At 47.9% G+C, this 24578-nt stretch overlaps 2 protein-coding genes across 2 annotated transcripts in view; one reads left to right on the top strand and one right to left on the bottom strand.

Annotated features, from left to right (window-relative positions):
• MTUS1 (microtubule associated scaffold protein 1) overlaps nt 1–16848 on the bottom strand; it is a 162543-nt gene extending 145695 nt beyond the window's left edge. The window contains exon 1 of the mRNA XM_074992859.1: nt 16631–16848. The gene's annotated coding sequence lies outside the window, so the exon portion shown is untranslated. The remainder of the gene's footprint in view (nt 1–16630) is intronic.
• Nucleotides 16849–19489: 2641 nt separating this feature from the next.
• On the top strand, nt 19490–22869 carry LOC142012040 (uncharacterized). The gene is made up of 2 exons (XM_074991826.1): nt 19490–21368; nt 22185–22869. Exons 1-2 carry the CDS (start codon nt 20567–20569, stop codon nt 22832–22834), a joined length of 1452 nt encoding a protein of 483 aa, XP_074847927.1. The 5' UTR covers nt 19490–20566; the 3' UTR covers nt 22835–22869.
• The last annotated feature ends 1709 nt before the right edge of the window (nt 22870–24578 follow it).

Here is a 24578-nt window from a genome sequence, read left to right on the forward strand (position 1 = left end):
GCACAAAACGGACATCAAAACACTCCTAATCCACAAACCTGTTAGCTGGCACTTTAATGGAGCACGCCATTCTGTTAATGACTTAAGAGTTTGCGTGTTACTGAAGAGAAGTTTACACAACACTCTTCAAAGAGAGGCTGCTGAACTGTCTTTTATATTCAAATTCGACACATTAACACGGGGTTTGAACAGAGATTGGAATTTTCTGGGTCACTATAGGGGCTTGTTCGCATACTTGGCTTAATCTAATTCCTGGCTCCCCCCTTCTGGCCCTCTACTCTCTGATTTGATCACCTTGCCTTTTTTTAACCCCGGATTTGTCCACTTTGATCACTGTTTTTGGTGCTTTGTGCCTTAAATATTGAGTCTGTTCTGGTAGGGCTATGGTCTGAAGAACTGGGTCTGTCCTACAAAAGCTCACCTAAAATTAGTTTGCTAGTCTTTAAAGTGCTACTTGACTGCTTTTTGTTTTGATACCCTAGCAAAATATCTATTATCTGGCTCCCCTGGAGGGCTGGAGATGCTGGATAATCAAGTGGGGCCACTCCGATATCTGGCACACTTCATCAGCCCCTCTGACACCACCCAACCAGATGACCTGAGTGCTGGTTAAAAGGACGCACTGGTTATCTGGGTGCCAGATAATCAAACTTTTACTGCATTATGATTTAGAGTTTGATTTTATATTAGAAGGCCCAGGGATAACTAAAACTAGAACAAAACCCTATAATTTTCCCTACCTTTATATTTTTGGTTGGAAAATGGGGTGGCGGGGCGGGGAGAGAAATAAATATCTGCTTTAAAGGGAATATAAACAAGCTATCAGACGAGTATCCACAAGATTGAGAACTGTGTCAAAATACTATTTCATATCAGAGTTTTAGATAGCACTCTCTGGCTCTGTCTACACTAGCTCCCTAATTCAAAGGGACCATGGTAAGTAGGGTGTCATGAGATTATTAATGAAGAGCTGTGGTGCATATGCAGCACTTCATTAATTCTCCCTCGCAGCAGCTTCGAAGTGCCAGCTTGGATTCACCTACAGCTAACCCACCGGTATTTTGAAGTGCCTGGGCAAAATTTTGAGGAGTAAAGGGACTTCAAAGTTGCCCAGGCACTTCCAAATACCAGTGGGTTAGCTGCGGCTACATGCAAGCTGGTACTTCGAAGTTGCCGCGGGGGAGAATTAGCTTAATGAAGTGCTGCATATGCACCACAGCTCTTCATTAATAATCTCATGACACCCTACTTACCATGCTCCCATCAAAGTAGGGAGCTAGTGTAGACACAGCCTCTAAGGCATATAAATAAGGCTAGGTCTATATTAGCCACAGAAGATTGAACACTATGTTCAATCTTCCAAGGTGCTGCTTTGCATGCACACAAAATGGCACGTTCTGGAGTCAATGTTGATCCCAGAATGCCTTGCGAGCCCCCACGACTAAGGAATGTTAGCAGGAGGAGCACACCTGTTGACGTTCTGCAGTGAGGACAGGGACCAATGCCAACAGTGGCAGAATAGGTTTTAAGTATGCAGTTGGGGTACCTAAACTTGCATAGCAGCCATCGACATTCTGGAAAGTATAGACGTAGCCTGAGTGATACGTGTTATGCTAAGTCAATGCTGGCATTTTGCAATATTTTTCCATTCTCTGACAAGACCAGCATAAATTTGAGATACATTTGAGCAGAAATCCAGAAGTGTATCTAGTTGCTGAACATGAAATATAGAACTATTTTAGTCTTAAAAGCTTAACTTGTATTTCCACTTATAAACAAGCAGTCCTATAGCATGGAAGTGCTCAGGAAACATTCCAATTCACAAAGCAAAATGGGGGTGGGGGGGGCGTGCCTGTCTTTTTGGATCAGTGGTAGGGATGAAGTGCTGGTCTTTACTTAGGTAGGCAGAACACCTGGTCCATCCCAGGTCAGAATGAAAAGGCTGGATTAGATGTACAGTCCCATTGTTAACAATTCCACCTCTCTCTCATTGACAGGAACTAGCAGACAGTGCTTAATTGGCAGGAAAAAGCAAATGCTGGCAGAGTTCAAGCTCATGGAAATCGCTGTCTAAAATTTCTGAAACCCTTATTATACTGCATTACACCACTCATTTCCACTGCAACGTGCAGAACGTTTATTTACAGAGTTACACTAGTGCCTTCCTGTGTTACCTTGTTGATAAGCCCATTGAGCTTGTGTGTTATAGTATTCATATTGCAGGATTAACTTTAAAAGGAAAATAGTTTCTTGAAAAATTTGAACAGCAATACTGGCAAAAATATTTTCTTCCTGCAATTCTAACCCAATAACCGCTACCACAAGCTTTGATTACTCTTATTTGACTACACCTGCCTTGCAGGAAAGAAGGAAATTGCTCGGAGGCCCTGCCACAAAGGAGAGATTCACATTCCTCCAAGCTGAGTAGGAGAGATGGCAGTTGTTACCTTTCTCCCCACACCCCCTCTCCTCTGACCTGTTGCAGTGCAGTGCTCCTGGGACCTTCCTACTAGCTATACAAAACAGGGAGTAGGCGTTTGTGTCAGGGTGTCCTCCTGCTCATTCATCCCTTCCCTGCAGTGTAGGAGGACACAAGAGGCTCTAAACTCAGGAGGATTAAGGTTGAACCTGTTTTGTTCAACTCCAGGGGTCAGCAACCCTTCTGAGGCAGAGTGCCAAAATTTGACCTTCTGACCTGTATATGTATGGTCTCAGTGCCAGTGATACTTTTTAAAGCCACTAACATTCCTACTTACAACAGCTTCATTAACAAATAAAGATGCAGAGCTTTACTATGTAAGTGCCAGCAAGTAGCATTAGCTGTTTTTTGTTAACCCACAGATAGCAGGGCTTTGAGCAAGCTGCCAGCTGCACAGGGGAGAAGGGATAATAGAGCTGAGCTCCCTCCTGGGGTGCCAATGAAAGCTAGCTCACGTGCCACTCTTGGCACCCCTGTTCTACTGTGAATATCAGGCGAGTGACCAAATGCCTTCTTTAAAGAGCAAGGTTTCCACCTCACAACACGTTTTCTTTTTACTGCTTGGTACGTCCTGCAATGCACATTTATTTTCTGCAGTTTTCAAAATATGCTACTTTAACTGTTTTGACTGGTCTACACATTTCATGTTTATGTCTTACTCTAAATTTAATTTAGAGTGGTGAGTTCTAAAATGCCAAACTGCCCTGGCTGAAGTAATTATCCCTATGGTAATTTCTTAAAAATGTATATTATATGTAGGTTTATTTCCACTGGTGTACTGCCTACTTGGATTAAAAAAAAAAAAAAGGCTGAACATGCCAGCAATGGAGGCAGAGCACTGCCCAAATATCAGGCAGACTGCATGTAAGGTGCCCACTGTCTATTCCATCAGGGGCCTGAGTTTGACAAGTTGTATGTACACATCTCTGCAGTCTTGAAACACTACTTCTATTATTTTCCTAACAATGATTAATGCCAAAAAGATCCATGTAATGGGCTCATTTCTTGAATTCATATTTCATTTATAAAAAGAAATCTGCATACTTTCAACTACTCAAAATGAAATCAAGTTGCACAGAGCAAGTTACTTGCCCCCCCAAGTACCCCTTCATCCTGGCTTGCATTAAATTTTGTTAAAGCAGTTGTCTATATTTAAAATTTTGCCAAATTAGAACAAAGTTTACATCTGGTTATCGGCTAAAAAGTAAAATATTAGAGTAAGTTTTGCCTTGCTTCCTTTACCTCAAGAACGAAGATGCACGCCACTTCATTACAAGAAGTTGGCATTCATTTGCACTGCTTGTTTATAAACAAATAGTATGCAGTAGCAGCAGCAACTTTACTTTGAAATCAGTCTGTCAGAAACAAGCACTAAATATAAAACTTAGACTAGTACTATGGAATGAGTGCCACAGAAACAGACTTTTTCTTATCAATGATACACATGCGGTGGGAGATTATTGAACAGAAAAGCCTGATTATGACTCCACTGCAGTCAATGGCAGAAAAGTTATTCACTGGGAAACGGTAAACCATTGGTAACACAGGAAGGCTTCTTCCCCCTCCCCCACTGAAAATATCCCTTTTTAAAATATTGATATGTTTAAGGGATATAGAATATTTCTAAAGGAAAAAAATGTCAGTATGGGGCCTTTCCACACGGCAAGTCTAACATGAGGCAAGCTCTTTTTGTTACAAATCTACATTTAGTGTTATTAATTGGAAGAACTAAGCTCAGTTCATTCAGGTAAACTGTTCTCAGTAAAGTATTTGGAGAGCACCTCAACGTGCACCTATTTCCAATACATAAATTTGCATGAACAGACACAGAAAAGGCATCTGCATAAATCCATACTCCCTTAGGGCATGTCAGTATATATCAAGGTTCATGCAAGGATTCTACTGCACAAACCTTTCAAGTTATACTCCCTTTAACTGATCTGTGAGGAGACAATGCAGTGTAAGGCACATGGTATGGTATCGATGTTGGCATCTACAGACATCATAAGCAACAAGTAGCATTGAACCAGAACACGTTGCATTAACCCCCTTTCCATTATAGCACCACGATGGATAATCCTTGATTTCTAGAACAAGTAGTAGTCCTGTGGCACCTTATTTACAGTCTATAATGTGCCACAGGACTTCTTGTTGTTTTTGAAGATACAGACTAACACAGCTACCTCTCTGATCCTTGATTTCTAGTCTGTCATAACCTTATTCAACAAATGCAAAACGTTTAGTTTTAAAATGTTACTCAAACTCATAACATTTCCACCACACAGTTTTACCCTCATTATAAAAGTCATGTCACTTGTCCGAGGGGGAGGGGGGAAGAGATTGCTCAAAGTACGGTAATCCCTTGAGATACATACACTTTGAATGCACATCTCTCGCATTTATACGAGAGGGGTTTGAGGGGGTTCTCAGTGCTGTGCAGGAACGGGGAGACCTGCAACCCTGTGGCTGGAGGCTGGCAGAGCCAACCCCGGGGTCCTCACCCAGGGGCAGAAAGAGCCACAGCCCCATGGCTGGAAGCCGTCAGAGCCAGCCGTGGGATCTCCGGCCAGGGGGACTGAGACACCTAAAGCCAGGCTCCCAGCCCAGCCCCCAGTGGCAGCCCCAGATGAAGCTGCCACTTGGTTCCCCCTCTCCTCTGCTTGTGGGGCCCAGGAAACTGACCAGCCAGTGGAGCAGAGACAGGAACCAAGCGCCAGCCTGGATCTTGTCTCCCTGCCACTTGCAGGACCCAGGAAATTGACCAGCTGAGCTGGTAACTCCTCTTGGCCACAGCTGTACCAGAATATACACCCCCACCTCTCAATTCAGACATTGGCTAACTCACTACACTGCTCCAGCAATTCAGTTAACACCTGGAGAGAGGTGGCGTGAGCATACTGAAAACATTACCAGCCACTTCCAGCTAATGGCCATCCTACATTCTCACATAAGCAGAGTAGGAGACCAGCTGTGACATAAGCTTCCAATACTCCCCACAGGGGGTGTCCTCAGTATGAGGACCAGAAGCAACCTCTTCACAAAAAGAGTCATTCAAAAGATTACCTTCAATTTGAGAAAGTCAACATGTCAGTCAATGGTACTAAAAGCACTTGGCACATTCAAAAGTTTCAATATGGCATGTTAGGAGATCACTGAGCACCAGTTATTTTAAGCCTGAAAGTCTCCCAACACCTTCTCGACATCCCCTTCAAGTAGTTTCTCCTGGTTCCTTCCTTTTACAGCCTCTTTGTTAGCACAGGAGTTGCACCTGAAAACCCCCATCCCACCTTCCTTATTGGTAAAATGACTAAGTTTGGATCTAGCATGGCAGGAGGATCTGGCTCTTTGGCGGGGGGGGGGAAGGGGATAGTAAAATAAAAGGGTACTCCCATATAATGAAGAAAACCCAGTACTGGAAGCCAGTCCAATTTGCATTCTATTATGCGTCTTAGCTACTAGTCACAAGAGATACCTTGAGAGGGACTCAAAGCATCTTGCTCTGACCAAATTTAATGATTGACAGTTTCCAGTATATCACTGTAAATACAGAACAAAAAAGCAATAATAATCTAACAGTTCCTAGAGTGGGCTTCTCCACTTAGATGGGACTCCTTTAACGAGGTCCCCTCAGCCATAACACCACAGTACAGATGAGTAACATCTTAACCTTTGGGAATCTTGACTTTGGTTGCTTTATATAACATTAATAAATACTACTGGATTGTTTATAAAGGCTATCAGATTTTCCTTCCTGGTAAAGTCATTCACTGATAGAGGAGTATGTTTGTAGATCTTGACATGCTGCCAAGTCGAAAGGGCTATTATACAACCACTGTTCTTTTGAAATCAGTTATTTGAGTTTGTCCGAGGTGCGGGTACAAAAGCCAACCACTTGCAGTTGGTTGATAGTTTGCTCCAGAGTCCAAAGATTAGTTCATTTTCAAGTTACTATTAAGTTTAAAAATCAAGCATCAGAAAGTCAATATGCACTCACACAAAACTAAAGCAGACTAGAATGTTGCAGACAAGACACTGGAGTGCCAAATGTTAAAATTTGTTAACATTAGAAAAGCAGTCAATGCTACACTCGCTGAGATTGGGTTTCCTTAAGTGCACTAACTGAACAGCGATCAGAGCTGAAATTGTTTTCACTGAACATCAACTATCATCTCTGTAACTAGAATAGAAATTAGAGTAGCTATTCTATTCTACTTGCTTGGGGATAAAGAGAGGAAAAAAAGGTATTAAAGCAATACCCATCATGGAGGGGGGTTGTACCCCAGAGTAGTAGAAGAAAAGGTTACTTTAGCAGTAGAAGGTACACTAATATGTAAGCTATTTTAAACCTTTGTTTGTGCAACTTTTTGGGAACTAGAGAAAACATGCAAAAAAGATGGACAAACTGTTAAGATCATAATTAGTGTAGTGTAGCGAAGCCTGGGGGAGGGATGGCTCAGTGGTTTGAGCATTGGCTTATTAAACCCAGGATTGTGATTTAAATCCTTGAAGTGGCCACTTAGGGATCTGGGGCAAAAAAAAAGTTATGTCAGGGATGGTGCTTGGTCCTGCCAAGAGGGCAGGGCACTGGACTCTATGACCTCCCGAGGTCCCTTCCAGTTCTATGAGATGTGTATTGCTCCCTGATGCCCTTACCTGAAAAGATTTTTGTTTTGTTGTATTTTTTAAAGTGGTAAAAACAGATGTTTCAACAACATAGCTGTGTTGTATACAAAAGTATACATTTGCTCAAAGTGGCCGAAGTAGAAAAACTAAATGAAACATCTACAACCAAATCCAACCAAGAGGCCAGCTTCATGAACACATTCAAATGCATTTTTCTTCATTCCAGCAGTTCAAGCAAACTAGGGGCCCTTGAGAAGGGATGTAGCGTGGTATCAGTCCCATGCTTTTGCCTCAAATTTTTATTTTGAGACGCAGATCTGGCTAGAATAACCCAGTTGTGCTAATAATGGATTCATTTCTCTCAGTTGGACATTATTTCCTTAAGAAATTTTCATTAACACAGCATTAAGGTGATCTCACTGAACAAACTTCTCCACTACTTCAAAAAATGGTTGTACTCTAAGCAGTAACTTCCAGTGACCCATCTGTCTCAAGTGAAACACCAAGCTATGCCTAGTACTTATCTACAGGGCCTTGTTTTGACTGCTGTATGATCATGAACAATGAAGGAGATATTTCTAATACTTTGCACCAAATCTTATCATAGTAGTTTTATTTAGCTAGCGTCAATTTTAAGCAACTTAGCTACTAGAAGTTCCGTCAGTAGTCTTGAACTGGTAACTTTCTTGATGTTTAGTTTACCTTCCTGGTTACATCAAAACAATACTAAATAAATAGTGGTTGTGTCTACACTAGCTCGCTACTTCGAATGGAGCATGATAAGTATGGTGTCAGGGGATTACTAATGAAGTGCTGCAGTGCATATGCAGCACTTCGTTAAGCTAATTCTCCCCCACAGCAACTCCAGAGTGTTAAACCTCAAAGTGCCAGCTCGCTCGTAGACGCGGCTAACCCTTTGGTACTTTCAAGTGCCTGGGCAACTTCAAAGTCTCTTTACACCTCAAAACTAAGTTCGGTACATAAAGGAGGGTTGAAACATAAGGCCTACAAGATTTTAAGCTTTGCCACATTAGACCACAGTGTTACAGAATGTTGATAAGTAACTGACCAAAGAATAACCCAATGCTGTAAGATTACAGGGAAAGATTCACCAATGGGTAATATTTTAAAAAGTTAACCGTAGAAGTATTTTGCTTAAAAGGGTAGCCAGTAATCATCCTGACCATAGTATACTGTGTGCAAAAAAGTTACTGAGGTATAGTCAAATAAGGTGCTTGGATTAGGACAATTGGAAACTCCAGCAGAAGCCATCCCTCTACTGGTTAACAATCCATGAGATCATCAGACCCTAACACAGCTCTTAAGAATGAAACTACAACTATAATTTTACCTTGTGCATAGGTCTTTGTAGAATTTCTATATGCTTGGGTAATCATGCCTTTAATTGTAACTTTAAGTTTGTAAAATAGACTAGATGTTGTGTTTATGAATAGTGACAACAGCCTCCATAGACCCCAGGGCAAGCCGTGTGGAGTAACTAGCTCCACATCCCCCAGAAAAGGCAGGGTCTTGGGCAAAAGGGGTGAGGCCGAGAGCAGTCATCCCAAAGCACTGCCTAGAGCTGTATGGAGCGGCACTCCAAAAGGCCTGGCAATCCTGCCACAGCCACCACAGTGGCTGCTCCAGGCGCCTTTGAATTCTCTGGCCTGTGGTCTAATTCCTCCCATGCCTCCTCCATCAGAATTCTCTGGCCTGCTTGCAAATTGCATGTGGTCACAATCTTTGGCCTGTGTGTGTTCCTAGCAACTTACCTTGCAGCAAGTGGCAGTGGTAACTTTCAATCTGTTAAGCTTGAAGCTGAAGTGACCAAAGCCAAACCCCCAGTGGTACAACACCACATTACAAAATTGCCTTAAAATAAAGGCTATAAATGAGAACCAAAGGTGTTAAAGGCTATGTAGTGATAAAGTTCTTACTCTGTATGGCAGGCATTAGTATTCACAAGTTTTGAATCTTACAGTTCTAAAAAGGTCAAACAATTGCCATAATAGATACCATAAATAATTATTTCAAACTAGCATGACAACTAAGTTGAACAGCTATACAGCTTAGCTGTTTTAATACATACTTGGTGTGAAGTTTCGTTCAATAAAGACAAGAAGTTAATGAAATCTTCATTGGGTCTCCATATTGAGCTTTCGGCAGAAAAATTGTGAGCAGCCAGCTTACTTTATGGATCAATTTCAGAACAACTAAATGAATTTCTCTGTGCTGAGAGAAAAGGCAATTTTCATTCATTTTAATTATCTTCCAGAGTAGAAAGCAAAAAACAGAACACTTCACTTTTCACCACTTGTTGAGATAACCCCATTTACAGGGCTCATACAAAGTACTGCTATGTGCAATATTCTATAGGTAGATCTGCTACAAGGAATATAAGCTTTGAGCTTCTCAAGCACTTTTAAGATTGGCTCATTCGCTGCCTATCCAGTGCAGTCTGTTAGCTGTATTTGTTGACAGATGAAACAATCAACATCTTGTGCCACAAATTTGACAGTTTTGGTAACTCTAGGGTCCATTACTACTTTTCTACAATTTTCCATATCTTCTGAACCACTCAACCACAATTTGACACAGCATCCTACAATTCTGTGTTAAGGCCCTACCTGATATATATTATAAAACAAACAAATCTGTTTTCATCAAAGTGTTCCTTGACCTCTTCATTGAAAAGAAACATGTGGAATCATGCACAGTAAAGCTAAAAAGGCAATTCAAAACCTAGAAATTATCTTCCACCTCATTGTTTTTTGGTGGGGAGGGGAGGCTTACTTAACATAAGACTGGATTAGAAATCTCACAGCTCTACAGTTATGGCCAAAATCAGTATCCCAGTGCAAGAGTAGATTGTTCTTTTAACCTGGAAAGTAGATGGAATGTCAGAAATAAAGTTAAGCTGTGCACTCAAGAGCATGGGCCATTTATTTGCACTGAAAGAACATTTCTTTCTATGGTATCATCACATATACAATTATTTGAACTTCTGAAGAATGAAGAGTAGTACTGTGGTGGTGAACAAAGATGCCCAGCAGCCACTATTTTATGTCATTTTTAGTTTGAGTTCAACATTTGTTCACTGAGTATTTATAACCTATGGACTCTTTGCATGCTAGATAGCATTTAACTGGTGAATGCACTGCTTTAAATTGTCCTGTCAGATTTATTTACTTAATTTTTTTCTCCTCTGTTGGCCTCATTCCAGATCATGGCTGGTAGGCTGGGAGCATCATTAGCAAAATGAAGACAGGGAGGTTCTTCCCTAAGGCAACCAATTTAGGAATGGAGTTCAATAGTTAGGCTGGTAATTATGGATGTTCCAGAAATAAGCTCTGGCAAAGGTTGCCCTACAAACTACATTACTGCAGTCTTTTATTATCACCCTATTTCTGCATATAAAGTCAAGGCACCAGAGTGAGCACTTTGTGCTTGGCTGTCACTTGCTACTGCTAGGATAGCAAGGCTGACTTATTTAAGAGCAAGTCAAAGGAATGTAGATTTATGGCTACTGGAACACTTTCTGTATCACTTAAATGGGATGTTGCTTTCAGGGAGAAGAACAGATGTTATGCTAGAGGCAAATCTAATAATTGGGTCTGATGCAATGTAATTTTTTTTAAAGCCAAGGTAGGTGGTAGGCTCAGAAGTGGCCCCTTGACTGAATGTGAAAGGGGACAGTAAATTCCTGGAATTCTTTCCCACTTTAGTTGAAGTGACTCCTTAGGAGAAGTGAGTTTAGAACCCAAGAATGATACATGTTACTGATAAGCAGTCTTCAAGATCACTCGGAGTGATGAGGTCTGCAGGGCACTTGTCCTGCAGCACTCAATAACATCTAGGTTACTGCTAAACTTCGGTCTGGGAACAACAGCATAGTCAATGTTGTGCCTCAATTTCAGGTGGATAAGGATGAAGTGGGACTCAGGCCCAGGAACCCCCAAGAAACCCAAAAAAGATGCCACCAGCCCTCTGATAACTTTGAGTACAACTTCTGTTGGGTGAAAAAAGGAAGGTGAAAGGCTCCCTATGGGAGAGAGAAGTTTTCAAGCTTAACCAGCCTGACTAGCCAGATATCAGTAGCACCACAAACATCTAAAGCTCATGAGAAAGGAATGCAATCAATATCAGATAAGAACAGGCCTGCACACAATGTGCCCTATTCTCAAAGATCAGATACTTGTGCATCAGGAATATGCCATATGCTCAAGTCTGGCACCAGCCATACCTGGTCACTTACCAGGCATCATTTGTAGCAGGATAAAAAGATTAACATCCCAACTAAATCTGCTGTAAAGAAAGTAGAGTAGTGGTCTGAGTTAGAGGGCCAACGGGACCCCAACAGCTCTTTAATGAGCTTCTTAGATATCAGGTGCAAGTTCTCAGACATACCAGTGCATCCAGGAGGGTGCCTTGTTCAAGGTCAGTCTCAAACGGCACTTCCTGGACCATTTAGAGGCAACAAACTAGTGCCTGGCCCACCAAATGATACTGCAGGTAGGGCCTTGGAGTTTAGGGACTAAGAAGGAAGGGAACAAGCATCTTAACTTTGTGGATGTTTTTAAAAAAATAAATGAGAGGGGACAAGGTGAATCCATAGGGCTGAAAGAGGGAGGTGAGGACAGGTATTAGTGGCTTATATAGCAGTGGGAGCAGCTAAGAATGGGCCTCTTTCTTTCTTCATGGCAGTGAGGGTTCCCTCACAAAAATATTTTTATGGCAGATATTTACTAATGACAGTTCCCTGTTAGGGAACCTAGGTCATCTTTGTTCAGATTTGGTGCTGCTGCTGTCACTGCCCAATGGAGAATAAAGGCACAAGGGGTGCAGACAATCCCTGACATTTAAAGAGAGAAAAAAAACCACATGTGAGCGTCCCATGGGAAACAAGAGTTGAATGGCTAATTTTAACAGCTATGAAATTTTCAAGAGCAAGGGAGTGGGTTACATAAACTGATGCATGGATCTGCAGACATGACTTGTACACGAAGCCCACTGGTGGGCTGCTAGTTCATTGACAAGGCAACATGTGAAGCAGTCCACTGACTTAGTGAGTATTACAGGCAGAGACGGAGAAGCAGACAAGGATATCAATGTCAGGATAGGGAAAGCAACAGCTGCATTCAAGAATCTTCATCCCATATGGAGTTTCCAAAAGGAATGAAGATGGAACTGCAGTTCTTCAACATAGATGTGAAAAGTGTGCTCTTGTACAGAGGCAACACGTGGCATACTAACAGGTCTTCAAATCACAAGCTACGGACATTCATGAACAGATGCCCGAGGTACCTCCTTTGCATCAAATGGCAAGACTATCACAAATGAGGAACCTGGAAGAGAGCATGACCATAATCACTTGACAATTCAAATCAGAAGAAAATAGAGATGGATAGGACACACACTCAGAAAAACACCATCCAGCACAGTGCATCAAGCTGTCACTTGTGTATTCCTTGCAGGTTCCATAAGAGGAAGACATCAAACAACGTGGAGAAGACCTACTGAGATTGAGACAACTGGGGTACTCCTGAACTCAGCTAGAAGTTTTGTCTCAAGACATAATGAAGTGGAGGAGACTTGTAGATGACCTATGTTCCACTCAGAGTACTAGGGTTTAGGTCACATAAGTCAAGAAAAAAGGAGTTGCTGAGACCAGCTGCTGCCTCTTTTAAACTCCAACATCCATGCAGTGGCCATTAGACACAACTGTCCCATGTGTCTTCACCTGGGTTAAGACAATTTGTAATTCATTCAAAATTGTAACCAGGGCCTTCTGTAAACTGGTATGAAATGCTGCACCAAGCAGGGTTGTGAGCTGCCAGGTCTCCACAAACTGACCAACCCAGAAAAATCAGCAAATCAGGGAGGAACTTAATTTGTACATGAATGGGCAAGATTTGTAGTTACCCATGGAAAAAATATTTTACAGCTGAATCACTCAGGGAAGTAGGTATACAACTGTTCAACTCGGGACCATTCTTATCCACGTAAGAGAGATAATTAACTATTCAGGAACCTGGGCGACAGTTGATGGTGGCAGCCAAGTGCGTAGCTTGCACCTCTTGCTGGCAGGAATCCATTAAAAGAACTCATTGCATAGTGGGTCTAGTTCTCAGATAAACTTGTGCCAGAAACAGATTGAAGGAACTGATCCACTAATGAAGCTAAATAATGGGACTGGGCTCAATCCCATAATACCTGGTTTCAAACACCAGAGAGACAAACACCCTCCACAGCCTGTAAGCCCTCAGACTCAGGAAGACGGTTGGGATCCCAGCCCTGGGATAGTGGTGGACAGCAGCACTCCTGAATAAATTATTTTTATAGGATAGACACCAGGTCAATCTGCAGCAGTCCCATCAGCAAGCTGTAGAGCTCAGACCTTCATCAAATCTGATCAGAGAACAGTCATCAGTAATAAGTTGTCGTCTGTGGCCACAGTGCCACGTAAGGTCAGCAGTCCCCAGTATGAAGGCTGGCTTCATGCTGCTGGATTCAAGAATCAGTTCAAAAGGCATAGCTAAGCTGGGTACATGCATGACTGGGTTACTTTATAAGAGATGGTTTCTGCTCTCAGCCACAGACCTTCACACCCCTTTGACATAACAGAAGTCTGAGCAGGACATGGGGGCCCATAATGGATGCCTTGTTGACCAAAAAACAGAAGAAAGCTACAAATGAGCAAGAAAACATTGCTATAGTGAAATTCTTCCCATCTAGGTAGTAAGGAAGGAACAAGAATCTCAACAGAAAAGTTATTGCCATGTGCCTCACATTTTGTTTTTGCTTGCTATGTATTTGGAGAATTGAAGATTATAAAGCAAAACTAAGATTAATCCTTAAATTTTGACTCTAAGAAAACACAGCTGGAGTCAAACAGCTTTTATTAGACCTCAGTAGAACCTGTCGTCTGTCACCCACAATATATCATTCATAATTTAGGAAACAAAACAGTTGGGGCATACTATAGTCCCCCAGTCAAAAAAAGGCAATAAAGTCAACTCATATTTATAATCCACAGTAACTGCCTCCATGTGTGTCAACAAGTGGTCTCTAAATTTGTGAGGATTTAGACAGTCTCAAAGCATTCCTGCTCACATAAATGATAGTCCTTTAACACTAACTTTTTTTTTCCCCCAAAAGTTGGAAGCAACTACTGTGTACCAACTGAGCTCAAACAGCAACAACCTGGTATAAAATACAGCTTTCGTGCTCACTAATTTGTTTCACAAAATGTACTTCATGTCAAACTATCATTGCCAAACCCCTGAAATAAAGGGAAGAAAAATACTATTGCTACTTAAAGCAGGTAAGACTTAAATATGTAGTGGATGACAACCATATTCAACACCTGTGGTACTGTAACCATCTTCTTGAAAATCTTTATGGGCAAACCTAGAAATATTTAACCTCGTGGCAATTTATAAGATTATATTGTGGAGCAAGCTATGAAGGGCTTTCATCATCTTTGTCCCAAAAGCACACTTTATCATGCATTCTTGTTGAAGTATTTTCCAAGATCTTTTAGTTCTTCCATTTAATCACAAGCTTCTTGAGGTTTTTTTTTTTTGCTTGCTTGTTTTTTAATATCCAGCCCCTGGTTGGCCTTGGAACCATGGTGTCAAATTTGAGCTCAATGCCCTTTTCCAACTTCATTGCTCTACTCTTTGCCAGCTTTATGTTGTATAAATAGAAATGAAAAGGTGTAAACTTCCAAAATATTTTTAAAAATATGGCATGAATGTTGTAGCTAGTTCTACCACTACTACTAGTACTACTACACTATACTGATCAAGACAGTTGCTAGCAATTACTAGTAGTTAAATATGTCACCTTTCTAACATTTTGAACTTCCACATTCACTGCAGAAACTCATCACAATGTGCCACCCCACTTCTATGTGCTCCAAACAGAGTCTAACTCTCTAAAGAGGATTTTGCTATACCACTCTACTGGACACAGACATTTTTTCTACTTGTTCTGAAGATGTGAGTTTTATATGGCAGGCCACAAAATTGACAAGAGATATGTATTCTCAATATCTTATTTTTAATTATAGGGAAAGTAGGGGAGGTTAGTAAACAAAGCACTCAATTTCTAAAAGCAAAGCAGAAACTCATAAGAACTTCACTTCAGATTTTGATAGTACAGTACAAGCTCAGTCACCTGATGAAAACCACAACTTTTAAAGTCTCCAAGTAAAAAGAATTGGTTGACTAGTTACAGTGAGATGGCAGGTAGGCCCTCCAGGTCAAGGTAACTTACACAATAAGAAGCAAAAGAAAAGTAAATTTCTGGAGCAAGGAGCAGATGACACGTGGTTAAGCACAAAGGGTTCTATGGGCACAAAGCTACTCAAAACAAAGGAGCATTTTGTTTCCTTTCATAATTAGCACCCAAGAGTTGCATAAATTGAGAGAAAAAATCTAGCCTTCCAACATGTTAATGTACTTGACAACACTTGGTCTATGTAGTTTCATATTTCACTTATAAAAGTGTCTGGGGCACTTTTCCTACAAAAAGGGCGGGGGGGGGGCGGGGAGAGGAATAAGGATTTAAGACTGTAAGAACCAGCCAAGGGATTCCTAAGCAGGGGTCCTACCCAGCCTGAACGCATTCCAAACCCCCCTACATTTCAATATGGGTGTCCTACTGAAGTTGCTTTATCCAGGTAATTTTGAAGGTCCCTTAAACGCCACCACCTATTAACCATGGGCTACTGTTTTAGGCATTAGTGACAACCACAGCAACGGGGGGGGGGGGGGAGAAGGGAGCAGACCGTATTATCTGCATCAAAGGTCGGCTACGTGGGGAGCTAGCGCATAGTACAGGAGCGAGGGGAACACGGGATTGGGAAGGACCCCTCCCCGCAAGGCACCCGGCCCTCCTCTCCCACCACCCCTTCCCAGGGGCCCGGTTTAAAACAGCGCGTGCATGGAAAGCACACGTCCGTCCAGCTCGCCCTCCGCAGCGCTGGCCAGCCACAGGCGTCACCTGACCGGGCCCCGCACCGCAGCGCAGCACCGCGCCGGGGGATGCGCGGGTCCCTGCGCCCGGCCCGAGCGCAGCCGGGGCAATTAAGAGGAGTTCGTCAAGTTCGCGGCGCAGCCCGGCAGCAGCAGCCCGCCCTGCTCCCTTCCCTCGGCCGCGCGCCCCGAGCCCAGGGGCGCCTCCACCTGCCGGGCGCGCCCGCACGCACCCAAAGCCGGACCAGTCCCGGCGGCGCCCGCCTGGAGGCCACGGGGAAGCGCCGCAAACGAGCGGCTTAACGGGACTGGGGCAAGAGAGAAGCCCAGCGCCACGCTGCCACTGCCGCTCTCCTGCTGCCCCTGCCCAGGGCTCGCCCGGCCCCGCAACGCCCGCAGGCTGCCCCCTCGGCCGAGCTGTTCGGGGCGCTGCCCCGCCGCAGGGCCCGAGGAAGACCCGGCACAAGTTGCGCCAGCCCCCGTCCCCAGCGAGCCGGACAGGAGACAGCGGCAGCCCGCTGCGAAGCGCTGAGCAAGTCCTACTCACCTCCCCTGCAGCTGTGCGCTGCCCTCGGGCGCTCCCGCCGCGGCTGGCTGGGTGCGCGCCTTCGCTTCCCTCGGGGCCGGCGGGCGGGCGGGCGCGCGCGCGTGCTCACTACCAGCCGCCGGCCGCGCGCCTGCCCGCCCTCTTTTGCCTCGGGCCCCGGCGGCACCTGTTCTGCGTTGTGACGTCAGCGCCCCGCAGCGCCTTCCCCCGGCGGGAGCTCACCTGGCCGCCGAAGAGCTGGGTCCTTGCCGTCGCCCGAGCGCTACCCCCCCGCCAGTGCAATAGGCAGGCGAGCCGGGATCCCGGGAAGGGGCTGCTTGGCTGCAGCGCCCCCTGGGGCAGCGATTGGCGGAGGCTTGCCTGAAATGCTGGCGGCGCTGAGGCGGCTGGGTTTGGTCCCGATCCCAGGAAGCAGTCCGGGGTGGTGCTTAGACCAGGAAGCGGGGCGTAGGAGGGAGGATAGGACATGGAGCGGCCAGACGCGCTGGCTGACTTTGTGGGTGTGAATTGAACTCCCCGGGCCTCACTTTGCTGAGCTTAGTCCATCCTGTGCTTTTCAGCCCACTGGACTAGCCATGTTCTCCATAGGTGCTTATCAGCTGCCATGTGACCCAAGGTCTCCCATGTCCAGTTAATCACAGAATCACAGGGCTGGAAGGGACCTCAGGAGGTCATCTAGTCCAGCCCCCTGCTTCAAGCAGGATCAACCCACACTAAGTCATCCCAGCCAGGACCTTGTCCAGCAGGGACTTAAAAACCTCAAGAGATGGAGAATCCACTACCTCTCTAGGCAACGCATTCCAATGCTTCACCACCAGCCTGGTGACGTAGTTTTTCCTAATATCTAACCTACACCTCTCCCTCTTCAACTTCAGACCAGTACTCCTTGTTCTGCCATCTGACACCACTGCGAACAGTTTCTCACCCTCCTTTTTAGAGCTCCCCTTCAGGAAGTTGAAGGCTGCTATTAAATCACCTCTAAGTCTTCTCTTCTGTAAACTAACAAGCCCAAATCCCTCAGCCTATCCTCATAGGTCTTGTGCTCCAGACCCTTAATCAATTTTTGGCCTTCACTGAACCTGCTCCAGCAAATCTACATCCTTTTTATACTAGGGGACCCAAAACTGGACACAATATTCCAGATGTGGCCTCACCAGTGCCAAATAAAGAGGAATAACTACTTCTTTAGATCTGCTCAAAATGCTCCTCCTAATTCACCCTAGTATGCCATTAGTCTTCTTGGCTACAAGGGCACACTGTTTACTCATATCCAGCCTTTCATCCACCATAACCCCTAGGTCCCTTTCCATCATACTACTGCTGAGCCAGTCGGTCCCCAGCCTGTAACAATGCTTGGGATTCTTCCGCCCCAGGTGCAGGACTCTACACTTCTCCTTATTGAACCGCATCAGATTTCTTTTGGCCCAGTCCTCCAATTTATCCAGGTCCCTCTGGATTCTCTCTCTACCCTCCAACGAATCTACCTTTCCCCCTAGTTTTGTGTCATCTGCAAACTTGCTGAGGGTGCAATCCAGTCCCTCATCCAGGTCATCAATAAAGATGTTGAATAACACCAGCCCCAGAACCAAGCCTTGCAGCACTCTGCTTGAAACAGACCGCCATCCAGATATTGAGCCATTGACCACTATCCGTTGGGCCCGACCCTCAAGCCAGCTTTCGATCCATCTTATAGTCCAAGGATCCAATCCATATTTCCTTAACTTATGGACAAGAATGTTGTGGGAGACCGTATCAAAAGCCTTGCTGAAGTCAAGGTATATCACATCCACTGACTTCCCCATGTCCACAGAGCTTCTTACCTCATCATAGAAGCTAATCAGATAGGTCAGGTAGGACTTGCCCCTGGTGAATCCATGTTGGCTACTTTTGATCACTTTCCCCTCTTCCAAGTGCTCCAAAATGGATTCCTTGAGGATTCCCTCCATTATTTTCTCAGGGATTGAGGTAAGGCTGAGTGGTCTATAGTTCCCTGGATTGTCCTTCTTTCCTTTTTTAAAGGTGGGCAGTATGTTTGCCTTCTTCCAGTCATCTGATATCTCCCCTGATCTCCAAGAGTCTTCAGGAATAATGGCCAAAGGTTCAGCAATGACCTCTGCCAATTCCCTCAGTACCCTGGGGTGCATTAAATCCAGACCCATGGACTTGTGCACATCCAGTTTTCCTAGATAGTTCAGAACTTGTTCCTTCCCCACAGATGGTTCCCTTCCACCTTCCCATACTGCATCGTCTAGGACCATCATGTGGAAGTTGACTTCGTCCGTGAAGAATGAGGCAAAAAAAGCATTGAGTATTTCAGCTTTTCCTGCATCATCTGTCACTAGGTTACCTCCCTCATCCAGTAATGGCCCCACACCTTCTCTGATAACCTGTTTGTTGTTCACATGCCTGTAGAAACCCTTTTTATTACTCTTCACATCCCTTGCCAGCTGCAGTTCCAATTGTGCTTTTGCTTTCCTGGTTACTGTCTGGCATTCTCCAGCCATATGTTTATACTCCTCCTTAGCCAACTGTCCATGTTTCCATTTCTTGTATGCATCCTTTTTTAATTTAAGCTGACTAAGGATTTCCCTGTTAAGCCAAGCTGGTTGCCTACCATGTCTGCATTTCTTACTACGCAGCAGGATTGTTTGTTCCTGTGCCTTCAGTAAGACTTCTTTAAAATACTGCCAGTTCTCTTCAACTCTTTTCCCCTTCACCTTTGTTTCCTAAGGGATCCTGCTCATCTGTTCTCTCAGGGAGTCAAAGTCTGCTCTTCTGAAATCAAGGGTCTGTATGTTACTGCTCACCTTTCTTACTTTTGTACGGATCCTGAAATCTATGATTTCATGGTTGCTGCAGCCCAGGTTCCCTCCCACTTCTATTTCTTCTACTAGTTCTTCCCTGTTTGTGAGCTGCAGGTCAAGTTGTGCACGGTCCCTGGTGGGTTCCTTCAGCGCTTGTACCAAGAAGTTATCCCCAATATTCTCCAAACACTTCCTGGATTGTCTGTGTGCTGCTGTATTGGTCTCCCAACAAATGTCCAGATGATTAAAGTCTCCCATGAGAACCAGGACCTGTGATTTGGAAGCTTCACTTAGCTGCCTGAAGAAACCCTCATCTATCTCATCTCCCTGATCTGGCGGTCTATAAGAGACACCAACTACAACATCACCTCTGTTACTTCCACCTCTAAGCGTAACCCAAAGATACTCAACTGGATTTTCACCTTCCTCATACTGGAGCTCTGAGCAATCATACTGCTCCCTCACAAAGAACGCAACTCCTCCTCCTTTTCTCCCATCTGTCCTTCCTAAACAATTTATAATCTTCCATGACCGTGCTCCAGTTATGCGAATTGTCCCACCAAGTCTCTGTTATTCCAACCACCTCATACTTGTTTGACTGTGCCAGGGCCTCTAATTCTTCCTGTTTGTTCCCCAGGCTTCTGGCATTAGTGTACAAGGATCTTAGAGAAGGGGCGATTGTCCCACTTTCTCCACTTCACCCAGGAAACCCACTTGATTGTTCCCTCCTCCTTCCCCACTTACCTCGGGGCTTGTGTCACTTTCCCTTGACAAACCTGGTTTAAAGCCCTCCTCACTAGGTTTGCAAGCCTGCCTGCAAAGATACTCTTTCCTCTTTTAAGCCGTGTCTACACGTGCACGCTACTTTGAAGTAGCGGCACTAACTTCGAAATAGCGCCCGTCACGGCTACACGTGTTGGGCGCTATTTCGATATTAACATCGATGTTAGGTGGCGAGACGTCGAAGCCGCTAACCACATGAGGGGATGGGAATAGCGCCCCACTTCGACATTCAACATCGAACTAGGGACCGTGTAGTCGTTGCGCGTCCCGCAACATCGAAATTGTGGGGTCCTCCATGGTGGCCATCAGCTGAGGGGTTGAGAGATGCTCTCTCCAGCCCCTGAGCTCAATGGTGGCCGCGTGGAGCGGCCCCTTAAATGTCCCCGCCCCCTCCCTTCCTGTGCAGGAAGCTGAGAGAACGTGCAGGCGGCAGCCCAGACACGCGGCCAGCCTGCACGTTCCTCAGCCAGCACAGACAGCCAACCCAGCTGTGATGGCCGCCCGGCAGCCCCCCCAGTGCCCCCAGGGGACCCCCCCCAAGGGCAGCCAGGGCAGCCAGGGCTCGCAGGCTGGCAGCCAGGGCGGCAAGTGGCAGCGGGGCCCCTCCTGGACGGAGGCCGAGCTTTGGGACCTGCTGGGGCTCTGGAGCGAGGAGGAGGTGCTCCAGGTAATGGGGAGCAAGAGGCGGAACGCGGATGCGTTCGCTCGGCTGGCCGAGGGCCTGGCCGCCCGGGGTCACCCTGCCCGCACTCCAGACCATGTCCAGAGTAAAGTCAAGGAGCTGCGGCAGGGTTACGCCCGGGCCCGGGATGCGGCCGGCCGATCTGGGGCCGCCCCCGTCACTTGCCCCTTTTACAGGGAGCTCAGGGACATCGTGGGCACCCGGCACACCTCCTCCCCTCCGGCCACTCTTGATACCTCGGCTGAGGAGTCCCAGCAGGCCCTGCAGCCGGAGTCCGCCCCGGAGGTAAGCCCCGCACCCCGGGGGCCCCCCCTGGAGCCCACCCCCAGGGCACCAGAGCAGGAGGAGGAGGAGAAGGAGGGGGACTCCTCCTCCACTGACACCGGCCTGCACATCCTCCTGCCATCGAGGAGCAGCAGCCAGGCGTCCGCCCCCTGGGTGTCCCCCGACTGTGGGAGTGGACCTACAGGTATGTACCCCCCCTGGTGTACACCCCCGGGGTTGAGGGGCGGGGGTAATAGATATGTGGCCAGGGCCCTCCACATGCCCAGATGGCCATGGCCCCAAGGACAGCAGTGGCATGTCCCTCACAGGAGTGCATCAGCCCCTGCCCCGCCCCCAGCACAACAGTGCCATGCCCCATCCCCGGGGCTGGGGGGAGCGGAACCTCTAGGGTCCCCCGGGAGGAGGGGTTGGGACACCCCGCAGCAGCAGCAGCAGCAGCAGCAGCATGTGATGGAGTGGGGGGAGTGCAAATGCGAGTCTTAGGCTAGATATGAGCAACAAGCTGAATAGCTCCCAGTGGCTAAGGATGATCCTGGGGCTACAACTGGCAGGTTACACCTCTGCCCTGAACAAAGAGGAGGGAGGAGTCGAGCTGGGTTTGAATCGGGGGCCGCAGTTAGAGGCTAGGGGAAGGGAGAGCTGGAAGGCAGCCAGCCTGAGGAGAGGGAAAGCTACACCCCAGAGGGGCACTCCTTGCGGTCTTCTCCGCAGGACGGGTTGGAAGGACTGTCTCTGACTGCTGTACTGTCACTTCTGGGAGAAAGTGGGCATCTGCTGCCTAAGAAACCTCTCCTGTCAGACCCTGCTGAGTGAAGTGAGAGTCACTCCCACCGGGGGACAGGGTGCAGTGCAGGGGGACCCTTGAACCCCATCACAGCAGCATCTCCCGGGGACGGGGATGGGGAACCTGCAGCAGAGGGGTGGGGGGACAAGGGCCACGGCTCAGGGCCCACACTAACGCCTGTCTCCACTCTTCTTCCCCCACTTCTGTGTTCCGCAGCTGCACCATCGGAAGGACCGGAGAGCGCTGGTGAGGCATCAGCGGTCCCGGAATCCCCTCCGGGGCCATCGCTCCAGGCCAGCCCCTCGGCGGAGGACCGACCGGCCCCACGGTGGGCAAGACGGCAGACCCAGCACCACCACCCGATGGCGGCGGACCCCCAGCTGCTGGCCCTCCACCGCCGGCAGGTGGAGGTCGCGGAGCAGCAGCTGCGGGTGGAGCAACGCCGCCTCCACCTCCAGGAGGGGGCGCTGGCCTGGCGCCAAGAGGCATGGGGGGCCTACATGGAGACCTTTAACCACATAGTGGACTACCTGGCCCCCCGTGCCACAGTGGCCGCCGCTGCGCCCGCCTTGACTGCTCCACCTGCCACGCCACCCGCTGCTCCTGTCGTCGCCGCGCCATCCGCCTTCACCCCGCCACCCGCCACCGAGGGCCATTCCGCCGAGGGAGACCTGGGGCCAGCTGACACTCGCTGGCCGTATCTGCCGGTCCGCCCGGCCCCCAGCCAGCCCCGGACAGGGCTGCGGCCGAGGCAGGGATCCCGGCCGCCCACCGCCAGTGCTGGACTACAGGGGCGTGGGGCCCAGGACGTGGCCCCCCCCTTGTATATATTCCCCCCACTGTTTTGTTCTTTGCGTTGTATATAGTTTGTATTTATTTATTTGTGCCCCCCGTTTGCCCAGGCTGATCCTTCCCCCCCCCGATGTAAATAGTTCTCCCCTTCCTTGTTATCCCTGTTTTTTTTTGTTAATATATACATACACTTTTCATATTTAAGGTAGTTAGAAGTTCCTGTATATAGTTAGTATTAGTTAGAACAGTGTTCAAAGTAAACAAGTTTGATTTCACAAACAAGTGTCTGCTTTTATTTGTCCAGGAAAAGTGGGGGGGGGTGTGCTGTTGGGTGCTCCGTGGTGTGGGCATAGGGGCAGGGAGTGTTGTGGAGGATGGGGGGGGCGGGGGGGGGGGCTGCCAGCGTTCACCCCGCGGCCTCATCGAAGTGGGCCCGCAGGGCCTCCCGGACCCGGGTCCCTTCGGGGTCCACCTGGCGACTGGGGGCAGCGAGTGGCTGCACATCGGCCCTGCCGACCTCCACAGCCCAGCCCTGAAAGAAGGCCTCCCCCTTGCTCTCCACCAGATTGTGTAGGGCGCTGCACGCACCCACAATCTGGGGGATGTTGGTGGGGCCCGCATCCAGGCGGGTGAGGAGACATCTCCAGCGCCCTTTGAGGCAGCCAAATGAGCGCTCCACCACCTGGCGCGCGTGGTTCAGGCGCTGGTTGAAGCGCTCCTGGCTGGCAGAGAGGTGGCCCGTGTACGGGTGCATGAGCCAGGGCCGGAGGGGGTATGCCGCATCTGCGATGACGCAGAGGGGCCTGGTGGGGGATGTAGGTCCCCGCCTCTAGCCGGCAGCACAGGCCCGAGTTCCGGAAAACCCGGGCGTCGTGGGTGCTGCCAGGCCAGCCCACATAAATGTCCTGGAAACGGCCCCGGCTGTCCACCAAGGCCTGGAGGACCACTGAGTGGTAGCCCTTCCGGTTTATGTAGCGTCCTCCACTGTGCACCGGAGCGCAGATGGGGATGTGAGTCCCATCCAGAGCCCTGAAGCAATTGGGGAAGCCCAGAGTGGCAAAGCCCGCGATGGTGGCATCTGGGACCCCCAGCTTCACGAGCCTGTGGAGGAGCATGGCGTTGATGGCGCTCACGACCTGCAGGGGAAGCACATGGGAGAGCACCAATGAGGGGTGAGCAGGGTGTGCATGGCCCTCCCCTGCCAGGGCCCCCCTGCCCTCCCCTGCCCTGCCCTGCCCGGGCCCCCCTGCCCTCCCCTCCCCTGCCAGGGCCCCCCTGCCCTGCCAGGGCTGTCTCCCCCCGCTCCCCCCATGGGTCCTCTTACCTCCATGAGGAGAGCCCCGACAGTGGCCTTGCCAACGCCAAACTGCTGTCCCACGGATCGGTAGCTGTCTGGAGTGGCCAGCTTCCAGACAGTGATGCCGACCCGTTTCTCCACTGGGAGGGCACGCTGCATGGCGGTGTCCTGGTGCCTGAGTGCGGGGGTGAGCCACTGGCACAGCTCCAGAAATGTCTGCCAGCTCATCCTAAAGTTCCTGAGCCAGCGGTCGTCGTCCCACTCCCCAAGCACCAGCTGCTCCCACCACTCGGTGCTGGTTTGGTAGCTCCACAGCCACCAGCGTGTGAGGCCGGGGAGGGGGGTCGGGGTGCTGCAGGGTTGGGGGTTGAGTCCTCCTCCCCTGCAGGCTGCTCCTCCTCCTCCTGCGTGGCAAGGAGGTGCTCAGCTGCCTCCCGCATGGCATGGAGCAGGGCGAGCCCTGCTCCTGCAGGGGCGGCTGGGTGGACCTCTGGCTGCTGCTGCTGGGGGTCCATGACTGC

This window comes from Carettochelys insculpta, chromosome 4, assembly GCF_033958435.1.
Source record: "Carettochelys insculpta isolate YL-2023 chromosome 4, ASM3395843v1, whole genome shotgun sequence".
In the NCBI taxonomy this organism is placed as follows: Eukaryota; Metazoa; Chordata; order Testudines; family Carettochelyidae; genus Carettochelys; species Carettochelys insculpta.